Source organism: Oryzias melastigma, linkage group LG5, assembly GCF_002922805.2.
Source record: "Oryzias melastigma strain HK-1 linkage group LG5, ASM292280v2, whole genome shotgun sequence".
NCBI lineage: Eukaryota > Metazoa > Chordata > Actinopteri > Beloniformes > Adrianichthyidae > Oryzias > Oryzias melastigma.
This window is the reverse complement of record NC_050516.1, coordinates 15141876-15154898: the sequence shown is the minus strand read 5'-3', so window position 1 is coordinate 15154898 and position 13023 is coordinate 15141876. Positions and strand designations below refer to the sequence as shown.

Below are 13023 nucleotides of genomic sequence, written 5' to 3'. Positions count from 1 at the left end.
TGGCTACCTGGTAAGAATTGGGCCAGAAAGTAGAAATAGCCAGCTCAGCCTTCACCCAGCCCTCAGTGACGGTGTCAGACGCGTTCCACACGGGGTTGCCCTGGGGCCCGCCGTTTACCTGAGATTCATCAAAACAGATTTACAATCTAAAGACACTCATCAAGCAATTCATACATAGATTTAGACCAGAAGAAACCACCCTGAGCACAAAAAACTGTCGTTTTTACTCTCAAGGTGATCCAGAATATTAAATGAATATTTTTAGTAACACCTGAAATAAAACTACTAAAATTTGTCTCAAAAGTATTGAACCACATTCAATTTCATATAGCCTAGGTTTTGAATATTTATGAGTTAAAAAATATAACAAAAAAACTGCACAACATTTGTGACGATCTAGTTTGGTATGACACAAGTAAGAGTGACCCACAAGAACTACAAAAGGGTTTTATTTTATAATTACCTGGAAAACATTACTAAAAACACAAAATACTGAAGCTATTTTGATCTCATACAGACATCACATATACAAAGCTTTTCTATTTACTTACCCATCAGTCAATATCTTTCTTTTAAACAACCAGGCAGTGAATGCCCCACGGTAAACTTTACAACCCCTCGACTCAGAGCAGAGGTCTGTTTATTTGCTCAGTCTATCATTCCTCGCCATTCGCACAGACTCAACAGACGGACACACCTTGATGTAAACATTGAGAGTGCCGGGGCTGGCTCCATCCCGGCTGGACAAGGAGTAAAGGAAGTCGATACAGTGGGTGTCGTTTTCCTTCAGGACGGGCATGTACAGGTGAGCCTTCTGCCAAGAAGCACGGCCTGATGCGTTGACCACCATGTATGAACCTGCACACACACAAATGGAAAACAGGGAAATTATTACAAATCAGCTGAATTAAGAGCTTCCAGATGTTTAAAGGCGCTGAAGAACAAAGGTTTTGATGTCCTATTTATACAACATTGCATTAAATGGCACAAAAAATTGAAATAAATTCTCAAGCAAGAATTTCTAACTTTTAGGAACTGTAATGACCACATGGCTTAATTAGAGTAGTATTTGTAACTTGTTAACTGTCCAGAGTATGCCACTCCGATTGATCCATTTGGGTAGTCCAATTCCAAGTGACCCAGATCAAGCTTTTGTGGAACCAGGTACCAAAGTTGGCTCCTTTTTAATTCCTCTTTATTTCTTTCATATTTAAAGAGTTGTTGCCTTTTTTCCAGTTTTTATTTTTTCCTTTTATGCCAAAAAACTGTCCTTATTTCATGTCTGCAGCTTCATGCTTAGGTTTTAGAATTCAGGTTTGGAGCTCTCTGACATCTTCAACATTTCTTGTTTCAAATGAAACTTAGTTTTACTTTTATCCATCTGGATGTGAGTGTTACAGCAACATAACACTTAAAGTGATGGTTCATCTTTGTTATTCTAAAAGTGAGACTGTGCATAAAAAATTAAATAAAAAATAAATGTTGTGGATCTAGATTCCAGAAGATAAAAACACATTTTCACTGTTTTTACTTTTGCCAAACAGGGAAAATCTGACAGATTTTTGAGCATTTTTCATGATTTTTTAAATTGTATGCAAGACATTTTTCCCCCAATGTATTTGTGTTCTTTGCATGCAAAGAAAATAATAACTGAATGATTTTTCAGTCTCGAAGCTGCACAGAATTTGTTGTAAATTCAATAAACTTTCTTCTCTTTGGAATAAGTCTTCTGGAGACATGACGTCCATGACAGTGATTGTATTTGAGCATCAGTGACATCAGTTCTGACTATATACCATCTAGATAACTATTGATTTCTAAGTACTGTATGATGGAAAGCACCTTGTAAGTTTTGCCAGACGTCTGCCAGATGCTTAATACAGCAGGAGAGGTAAAAAGGAAAAACTCTTCAAGATCTTCAGGTCACTGGAACTATATATCAGCATCTTAATGTATCCACGCACACGGAGGGTTCTAAATCAGCACATAAAACACATTTTCTCTGACAGCTTATGGTTTAAGTGTGTTATAGTCAGTGCTTTATGGCACAGGATGGAGTTTTTATGGGTCGGCCAGCTCCATTTGGATAACTGCCATCAGCTGCCCTGAGAGTTTAAAGTAACTGGGAGAGTCTGTAGCAAAAAGTACTGTAAAGAAACACTGGATCAAGCAGGTGTGACTGTGCAGTTCTGACGGCAGCCGTGTGCACGCTCGTTTTCTGTCCTGTCAAAGATCTGCATGAAGCAGAGCTGCATCATCCCGATACTCAAACAATAGATGCGAATTGTTACACGTCTTTTACTATGACAAGCAGCTCAGCGGAGAAGCGGGAGGTGCTACGCTGCCTGCATTCACACGAAAATTCACACATATGTTTCTCAGCTATGAGGTCACAGACAAGAAATCTGTTCAAGTGAGAAAGCTGGAAAATGTGCTTGCCGTGTCAAAGCACGCTTCTTGTGAGCATGCACGTACATCAAAATAAGTGGGTCAACTCAGTACAACAAACGCTGCGGCACGTGCCGCCGCCAGAGACCCCCTGTTCTCACAAATACTGCAGAGTGTAAGATTTTTTTTGTCATTGTCTTCGGCAGTTGTCAGGCGCAAAGAGCAGGATAGACATCAAACGGTGTCATTCAGTTGCTCTAGTGCCTCTGAGCCAAGCTTTTGACCACTGCTTTAAAAATGGATCCTCTACCTGATCTGATACTGTTTCAGATTACTTCAAAGCCGTGATGTCATGATATCGGCTTAAATTCATGTTTTTCAATACAAAAAACTAGAGGTGGGAATCTTGAGGCACCTCACGATTTGATTACGATTTAGGGGGCAATGATTCAGTTCTGAAACAATTCGATTATGAAAAATTTCGATTATGAAATAATTTTCAGTGCATCCAGATCTGCATTTTTTTTATATATATTTCTCTGTAATACCAGACATTGGACTAGCATTGTCGCATATTAGATTTTGCAAATTTGCTGTGTTCCCTACATATTTAATTTGGTGTGATATAACTTTAAACACATGAAAAACATGACTTTTATTTAATGACCCTCGGTACTATGAAAGCCAAAATACTTCCAACGGTCGCTTTAAGTAAAGTCAGGGCGGGTCGGGTGAAGAGACCTTGAAGGTCAGCCATGTTTTTGTGCTATTAAAAAATGTCTCTGAAAAACGCTTCACATTTAGTTCAGCTTGAAACTTTTACTTTAAATCTTTTACATTTTTCAAGTATTGATGTTTTAAAATTCAAAAAATGATACAGAATCATTTATGGATCATAATTAATGCATCTAAAAATTGATTCTTTTCCCCCACCACTACAAAAAATAAACCAAAAGCCAACAAGTGTCTATGCATTCACTGGTAATAATCTCCTATTTTGTATTTTTTTCTCAATGGACTGCACATGAATCTAAAAATTAACTATGACAAATGTGATTATGAAAGATTAACTTGCAATACCTGAAAATTGTCTATCCACACAGAAATCTGCACATTTTCCTGCACAACAACTCATATTTCTAGAAAGAGAACACTGGTGTAAAACTCCTACAAATCACATATTTTTAACCAACTTATTTTGAATAGTCTTAAGTACAAAGAAAGAAGTAAAAGAAAACAAAATCTTAGTCATGTGTGCATAAACAAAGCTGTTTCACAGATTGCTTTATAAGACTACTTTACATTTTTTTCAGCTTTAAATTATTTTTTTTTTAATCCTCCTTTCAGTTTAATTAATCATAAATAGTTACACACATGCACAACAGTAATAAGTAGCACAGAGTATTGAGAGGTGTCTGAGGGTTTTTGGACAATTTGACTGCAGCAATACATTAATCTGTCTCTGCTGTTCTTATCTATGCAGAGGCAATGCAATAAACTTCAACGCTGGTTCCACCTATCACTATTGTAACAGTTTTTGTCACACAAACTTTTTTTTTAATGAATGCATTTTTCAGTTAGGTACTCTTATGTTACAAATCTTGGCATGGACTAATAGACAGATAAATAAAGTGATCAACTGTGAGTGGAAGCAAACCTTCAAGAGGAAACTATTTCTCCTCTTCTACAACCGTTTCTGGAAACTATTTTTGCACACAGAATTACAGAAAAATACATAAACCTTCAGAAATGTGAAAGTTTCCTCATCTTTATGCTTTTGACTCTATCAAGACACGCTGGACTGGAGAGCAGGAGGCTAAAGCTGTGAGGGAACAAAGGAAGTAGAAGGATCAAAGAAAGAAAAGAATCAGTACAGAAAAGAAAAAAACCTAATTCTGTGTTGAAACCATGTTGTTCTTTTCACATGTCCGATACACCGTCAATGGTGAAAAAGACATATCATCGCCATTATAAAATACACAGCGAGAAGAGTCAGTGGAGTCAAACAAAAATATCGCGCTACCTCTCGGCCCATTTAGTGCATTTGATTCCCCCTGCAGGCTCACACACACACAAAGGCACACGCACACACACACAGTGCTGGAACCCATATGTTCTGTGTCCTGAATGGGTAATGGCCCTGCAGCGTGGCTGTCATCGCACACAGATATCAAAGCTTGCACTGGATTTCTGAAGAAATACACAAACACACAGTTTTAGCAACTGGGTTACTTTGAGGTTGTCTTTTTTCCTTTATTTTGAGGTGAATCATTAAGTATTTGTGGATTGAATGTAATGAATTCATCATTGATCACTTTTATGATTTTGGTTAATTAAGTCAATCTGAATCTTAACTCTAACTGCAATGGAAGGCTTCTGTAATTTCTGGTATAAATTTCCGATGGGGTTCTTGCTCTCCTTCGTCTCTACACCTTGAAGTAATCTGATAACTCAATAAATGACATGCCATCAATAGGGCGACAGGCTAAATTGTAGGGAACTTCTCAATCTCAGGTTTGGTTTATGCCAATTTACTCCCCTCCATTTTTCATCTCATCTTCTTTTCCCATCTTTCTTTTCTATTCCTAAAAGACATTTCCTAATCCGTACCTCTTTTTCCTCACTTTCAGCCTCACACCCTTTTTAACCCTCACTCTTACTGTCTGTCTGCAATCTCTCACTCCATCAGCAGCTCTTCCACACGGCACCTCACCATCATGGTGAAATGTGCTTTCATAAGTTCAAAGAAAAAGCTTTTAAAGCATGAAAATCTAATTTTTTTTTTACTACTCCTTCAGCAAATGGAGCAGGTGCTGTGCCTGAAAAGGTGTGCATTTGTGGGCTATTTGTGCAAGTCTGGGGAATCGCAACAAACCTTGTAAATAGCTTCCATAATGCTTTTAGATTGCTGTTGGCTGGTTCTCTTCATTTAACCTAAACACACAAGCTAAATGTTGACACATCACCAATACCTGAAGGCAAAGGGTGACTTGAGAGGCAAGAAAAGATCCACAAAGATGAGGCAGATACTGGGGAATCTGCCCGACAACGAAGAGATGCGTTTAAAGATCACAGCAGAAGACACTGGGCTTTTAGTCTTCATGGCTTATCATGGAATCTCTTCATTTAAAGCAACACAAGCATTATTCTTTACTTAATTTTCTTAATACTTTTTTTTGTTTGTTTTACATCTCTAACATAAAGCATAAAATATCCAGAAACATCCAGAAAATGAAAATTTAATATGATCCCTGTGACAAACCTCTTTTGAATTTGAGATGCAAAAGTAAAAAAAAAAAAAAAAAAAAAAAAAAAAAAAAAAAAAATGAGACTAAAACATCCTTTAACAGATCAATTAGATCCCAGATTTTCTATTGAAGCACTTTGTCGATACAAGACATGAACACAATGTGCTGGAATGGCTCCCTGGGGTCTGTGTTCAAAGCATGCTGGGCCTTTTTTTCCCCCGCGCTCTTAAGTCTCTCTCGTTCTTCTTATCTGCTGTTTATTGTCTGTCGCCTTTTGGATAAAGACATCCTCTGAGCCCCGAGCGAGTGATCTCTAGCTTTGCTCACAGCATCTCAGGGCTCAGCATACATTTTTAATTTTGACTGGGATTTTGATATCAGCCGGAGAGAAGTGATGTGGAGCTACAGTGAGGTGGATCGCGTCCACATGTGTCCTAAAAATGTCTATCAGGCAGCATCTGTGGCTTCTTTTGTACTGTCAACTTTTTCTCTGCTGAACATATTCCATTGTGTCTATGTGTGTCTTTCATGAGCTTTTTATGTATTCCTTTTGTTACATTGCATAGACCTAGAGCAGTGTTACACACTTGTTCAAGTGCTGCATTTTCAAGCATTATGTGGAGTTTATGTTGGTTATGGATTCAAGGTCTTCTTGCCTTTGTACTTTCTTAAAAGTCTAGGTTGTATGTAGAAATCATAAAAATACTCAGAAATCCAATTTTTAAGCTTAAATTAACTTATATGTTTTCTGTCATGCAAAAAAATGCTACAAGTGCATGTTATAAACACCAAAATCATTGGAGTGGGTCTTAAATAGTGTCCAGATATCATCAGTCATTGTAAAATGTTGCAATCTCAAACCAAACATTAATGCCCCGATTATGTAAAATAGAGGATGGAGGAAGTTAAATTGTAGTTTATTGGAGATATTTTAATTTATGGACCTTCATTAATTAAGATTTTGTTTTATTACATTTAGCTTGCAACAATAAATTCCAAAAAAAACGAATGTTTCCGTAAAAATTAATTGTATCTTCCTTTACACATGAAACGTATACTGCTAAATCATTGTATATCCTCAAAATTTCCGAGCAATATCCATGAAGAGCTTTGAAAGCTTTCAACCAAATTCAACAGTGATATTTAGTATTAAGGCAACACTGTCAGAGCTCAGGAGTGGGCATGTCTACACAGAAAAATCACAGATGTGGAAATGTGCTTGCCCACACACTTATCTGCATTCTGAGAGGTGTTAGTGAGATTTTTGCGGTTTAACAAGACACCAATGAATTGGATCACATGGACACTTACATGTGCCCAGGCTTAATGAGAAGCTGGTGAAATCCGCATCTAATAAGGTGGTGGAGACAGAGGGGCTGGCGATATCGATCAGACCTTCAGGGAAAACCTTTATGTGCCTAATAAAAAAGCTGATCAATAACTAACCTGTAAGTCAAACGCAGACTGCATATACAGTTATAGACACGTGGAGTAAATCCTCGTGATGAGTTATGCCCGAGGGAACTCTAAATCCCAAAAGTCCTTGCCGTCTCTTACCGTGAATGGGATGACCTATAGGAGATCGAAGGGCAAGCATGTGACAACTGACACTAGAGACAATAGATGGAGGCATCCATCTAACTGAACGTGTAAAAAAATGGACTTAGGCGACACTCAGACTAGGAGACAATACGTTAGGAGTGGAGCGCGTCACATTTTAGTATGAAAACAGAGAATGGTAAGTTAGAAAATGGGTAGTTTTGAGAAATGGATACGAAAAAAAATATTTAAGTCCATGCTTAGTATAAGAAAAAAAAACAATTTAATTAAATGGCATAATCATAATTAAAAGTCCACTGGGAACACTTTCATAAAGATTGCACACATATTCTGAAATGTGCACAAAATACACCATGGTTGTCATCAACTGACTTACATGAAAAGAACCCCACATATTCATCCACCCATCAAGCAGAGCTATATGGTCTCCATATTTTGCTGAACTTACTGCTGCCCTCCACTACTGCTTCATCTCCTCCCTACAGCACTGAAGCTGCAGGTAATAGTGTTTTTAATGGCTTCTGCATTTCCACGCATTTCCCATTTTGTTTTTTTTGTGTGTGTTTGTTTTTTTTTCTTTCTCAAGCTTGACTTGTGGAACCATGCTGAGACCGGGTGGAGAGGTGAGGGAGGGTGATACATGAAACCTAAAAGAAGACACAATGAGGTTTCTATCAATTCATTCTCATGCAACACTGACGCATCGAATTTTAGAGCCACATTTTTATTTGTTCAGAATGGAATCGACTTAAAATGATGCAGTTAAAGGCAATGCGAATGCATTTGTAGAATAAATAATCATTTTAGTCTTGGGAGAACCGACTGATGACTCACATGGTTTTATGGAGAAACAACTCTGTGAGATGCCTGTTCATGATGTCCTACTGCTTCTCATCTCAACAAGACTCATTTGGGCTTATTACCTGGAGAATTAAATTGTCAATAATAAATATTTCTCTTCCACTGGTTCTCACTAGGGAGACTTTTTATCCTCATGAGGAGATTTTTTGAAGGCAGAAGACTTTTAGAACTAATACATATGAAGAAACTTTAAAAAACAGCTAATTTGTGTGAAGTTCTTGTGCCATTTTACTGTTATAGATTTTTATTATCTTAATAACTATATTTTATTTAATTTAGAATTGTTTGGTTTGCCTCTGAAGGATGGTGTGTTCATGTGAATGGAATAGTATTCACGTTTACATGGACACAAGCAATCGGATTAAAACTCATTTGGATCAAAATTTGCTTCCGATTGTTGATCGGCATAACCGATTGTCTGATTGGTGCGTGTAAACCCTTTTTCTGATTGCAGGTTGTTACTTTGGATCGCGGTCCAGCCAGTTGCTCTGCACAAGCGAGCTGCAAGACTCTTGAAATGTGTCTCTGAACGTAGAACAGCTGGACTCTGGAGTTTAGTGTCTGTAAGCAGGGGAAGGTACGTCCAGAGCTAAATGTTGTTGTTGGTAACGTGAACCCTAACCCTAACCCCAACCATTCATCTGGATCCGTGCAGCCAAGAAAAAAGTTCAGCAATGCATCGTGGTCTATATTCACTAATGGAGTGAGTATCAGTGCACAGTTGTTGTTTTTTTTTTTTGTTTTGTTTTGTTTATTTTGCAAAGACTTCTGGGAAATTTCTAGGGCACTTGTTTTTGGAATTGTAGATTTGAACACCCGTACAAAAAGTTGAACACACTATACAGTAAGAAAGGAATTCAGACATAGCCATACATAGGATTTTTTTAAAAGAGAGAAGAAAACTAGCATTTTAATTTTTGCTAAGTTAATGCAAGAGAACTATAATGCACTACAAAATTGATGCCAAAACAATGTTTCCATTTACTCTACTAACTTGCTGTTATTTGTCCACTCAGTAAAGTTTCTACAACTGAAAAAAGTTCCCTGTAACAAACAAATTCCTCCACACTTCTCTCTTCAAAGGTTTTCTAACCCTGTTTCATCTATTTTCAGGTGGGAACTATCATATCCCAGCTGTTAGAAATGACCGATATGCACTGGCTAGATTAGCAACTAGCTAACTTTTGGGCTTTTTTCACTAAACTAATATTTAAATTCAAAGTCACCTAAAACCAAAAATTCATCTCTTTAACATGAAATGAGCAAAGAGATTCCTTAATGTTGTGATTGAATCTCATGTTAGAGCAGTGAGAAGATTTTTTTCTTGCTTTTTGAAGCAGCTGGAGGTGTGAAAGCCTTAAGGCTAAATCTGGAGAAAAGGGAACTGAAGAGCAATCCAGTGAAGATTTTTTTTCTAATGTAGCTAGGCTACTACATGTTTTTTTCTGCAAAGTCAGCCACTCATCTCACCTTCAGTCACTTATACTGCATTAGTTAGCACAGCTAATTTATTATTATTTTTTTAACATAATAATAATCTGCCTCCTTGTCCACAAAATAGAAAATCCCCTGACCTTTTCACTAAAGGTCTGGAACAACATTCCATCCAAACACATGACCTTTATCATATAGAATTGTACCTTTCTTTTAAAAAGGGGTGTCAAATTATTGCAGTTATAGTGATTAAATATTTACAAACAAATTAACATGTTTTTTATTTTCATCAAGTTATTCTCATTTTAAATCTATAGCTATAATTTGTTATATAAGGAATAATGCCCGACAATGTTTTTATAAATGAAAAGACAACACAAAGAGTCTGATTATGTTGAACAATTACTCCCACAAAGTCCATTCATTTCTGATAACGGACACCTCAAAGGGCATTATCTCGGTTATACTCACGAAAGAAACAAATATTATATAAATTATTAATGCTTTAATTTCTTTATTACTTAAGTTTACATCATCTTTCACAAAAACAGACTATTTGGTGTGCAGTGTTGCACATTGTCATAATGCCTGGAGCCTACAATGACCCAGCTCTGCCACAGCAGAAGTATGCTGAACACTTAAGTGAAACAAAACATCATTTCAGAGGGAAAGTGATCCTCTTCCAACTTGTTTTTGTTCCAGTGACCAACTAAAAGTTTGTTCTAGAGAAACAAAATCTAAAGTCTAAATAATTACATTCCTCCAGTGTTGTATCTTTTGTGAACTGAGGTACAGTCCTGCTGAAATAGCAAAGGTCATTCCCCAAACTGCTGTACATCTTGAGATTTTCTTAGAATGATACAACTTTAGAAGTTTCCCTTTTACTGCCTGAACAGAAAAGCATAATCTGCCCTTCTGCAGAAAGCATTTTTGCTCCACATTTCACAGTCCAGTAGATGAGTGATGAATCCAACAAGTGGTGCTTGGCCAAGTGAAACTACACAAATCTTTCTGCTTACATCACTGCCAGTTGCTGAATGACTCACACAACAACCACATTAACACTCTTTAATCTGTTTAATGGTTTTCTGCCATTTGATTATTCATTTTGCACATATTCAGACGGATATGTGCCCAAAATATATATATATATATATATATATATATCAAAGGTCCTCAGGAAAAGGGGGGGTTTTGTTTTCACACCTTCACCGTTACCTGATAAAAGTTGCTCCCAGTGGAGATGCTCAACGGTGTGAGTAGGTATCTTTTGATTGTTGCTCCAAGACGTTTCATTTGGCTGGAATTGTTAGAGCCTGTGCGGCCGCCGAGTGCAGAAATTATATCCATTGACAGATAATAGTTTTAATGCGTCAGACATGTACACCTATTTTCCAACTAGAAGTTATTCCATCTTCATGCGCCTGGGGGAGAAAACCACTCAGGGAACATTATGGCTATTTTTATGAGCACACATGGGAACTGCTTTGTGGAGACACACACACGCACAGCCAGACGGACAAACACACACGCACGGTCCCTGCACTCAAAGATACATTCGACTCACACACAGAGTAATGTGAAGCCCACAGCTGGGTGTAGGGTCTATAATCCAACCACTAACTGCAAATGAAGAAAGAAACACATCAGGGGCTCAGATTAGATGGAGCTGGCAGAAATGGAAAATGAAACTCTCTTTCTCCATGTGTGGCTATCACCGTCTTCTCTTCCACGTTGTCTGTCATTTTCAGACATTATTGCCTTTCTCTCAGTGTTTGTCACATTGAGCTTAGCCAACCTTCCCATACCCCATCCACACACAGCCACGTATAAACAGAGAGTTATCACTAACCTACAGGGAGCCATTACTTCTGTGATCCAAGGCTTTTATATGGTAGCTTGGTCTTAAAAACCAGCGTTTACTGCTCCTTCTGATAAATCATGTAAGTGTGAGTCTATAATTCAATCTCCTGCTTGCTCCTCAGAAAAAATAGTTTTATATTTCCATGTAATGTTTGTTTGTGCTCTGAAAAAAGGGGGGCACCTTATAAAACAACATAAAGACGGAGGACAGAGATAAATAATCTATACTATTTCTACAGGGGTTTTTTAGGGCCCGATCCAATTCAGAGTCATTTTATTTTGAGTATCTATTGATGGTGATTCCTAATCCGATACTTTTGTAACACACCTAAAAAAATACTAACTTTTCAGGTTTTCCCCTAGTAATATTTCATTAACATTCTTTGATCATTTTAACATTTTTAACCAAATGAGATTCATCTTCATTTAAAATTCTTTAAAAGTAATTATGACTTTGTTGTAGCATTAAACTGAAAAGTATGAATGGCTATTTGCTGTAATTAGAACCATTTGCTAGTTTTGGTTGTTTTGAGCCTCTTAAGACATCACAATTTGGATTTTTATTACCATCGTAGTAAAAATGAAACCTAAAAGCCTCCAAAGCTTGGAGCAAGATTTGTTCGGATTTGACATTTCAAACTAAGCCTCTTCCAGCACAGGTACATGCACATTATGTGGGGATGCGACAGGCCAGTCTAAACACGCATGCTAAAAGTGAGTTCAAGAACCTGAGTTCAGCGCGGTCTTTAATGTAAATCGCATGCCCAGTGTGTACGTAAATTAAGGCAAATCCTCATTCAGCACAGCTTGACCTACCTTTTAGATTTCATGAGAGTCACTTAACAATGCTGCCAATCATCTATGACAGGAAACAAACCTGAAGGAACCTTAAAAGAACAACCTTCATGGATTCTGTGACTTGATCTGACATGATTACATGTTTAGACAATGTAGACATGTTTAGTTGTACAGCATTAATTGGCAAAATACTTAAAAAAAGAAATATAGAGGAAAAAGAAACAGTTTCTACATTTCATTTAATTGCTGTTTCACAGGATCATTTCTCCTTTTCAATAAGCTAGTGAACTTTTGTCACATTTCGCTTTCACACAAACTTTCCTCCTACCTCACCTTCAGATCCAAAACTTTTCTGCAGTCACCACCAGCGTCTGGTCTCCAAGTGTTTCATCCCACTTAAATGCAGACTCGTCAGAGCTGTGCCCTTTTGTTCTGAGGGTCCTACTGCTTAAGACTTTCACAGCATGTCAAAGACTGGTATACAATTTCAGTTGTTGCTAAGCTTATAACAATGTCTCTTTTCTTTATCCAAAGATCTCCCCTTATTAAAATAAATACAATAACTGTATAGACGTGCAAAGCTTTATCTGTGGTTGATTTCCCGTCTTATCTCAATCGTCTAATTCTTTCAGCACATCTCTTTAAATTCTAATACATTCCTATCACACTGCTTTGAGAATAGATTCTTTTTGGTCTTTCTTTCTGTCTTATGACTTTGAGGTGGGTGTTATGTGTGGATATGAATTCTAACAGCCATGCATTTACAGCCCTCTTTCCCCCATCATTCCTCGTGTCTTTCACTTACCAGCCCACCCTTCTCCTTCCTTCCTTCTTCGTGTTTCTCTTATCTCCCAATTCCATTTATACATTT

At 37.4% G+C, this 13023-nt stretch overlaps 1 protein-coding gene across 12 annotated transcripts in view; it reads right to left on the bottom strand.

Annotated features, from left to right (window-relative positions):
* ptprt (protein tyrosine phosphatase receptor type T) overlaps positions 1–13023 on the bottom strand; it is a 304805-nt gene that overhangs the window by 242586 nt on the left and 49196 nt on the right. For all 12 annotated transcript variants that reach the window (XM_024269996.2, XM_024270001.2, XM_024269998.2 and 9 more), the window contains exons 3-4: positions 698–858; positions 8–118 (exon numbers count right to left, since the gene is read on the bottom strand). In XM_024269996.2, the coding sequence (XP_024125764.1) occupies positions 8–118; positions 698–858 (272 nt within the window). The remainder of the gene's footprint in view (positions 1–7; positions 119–697; positions 859–13023) is intronic.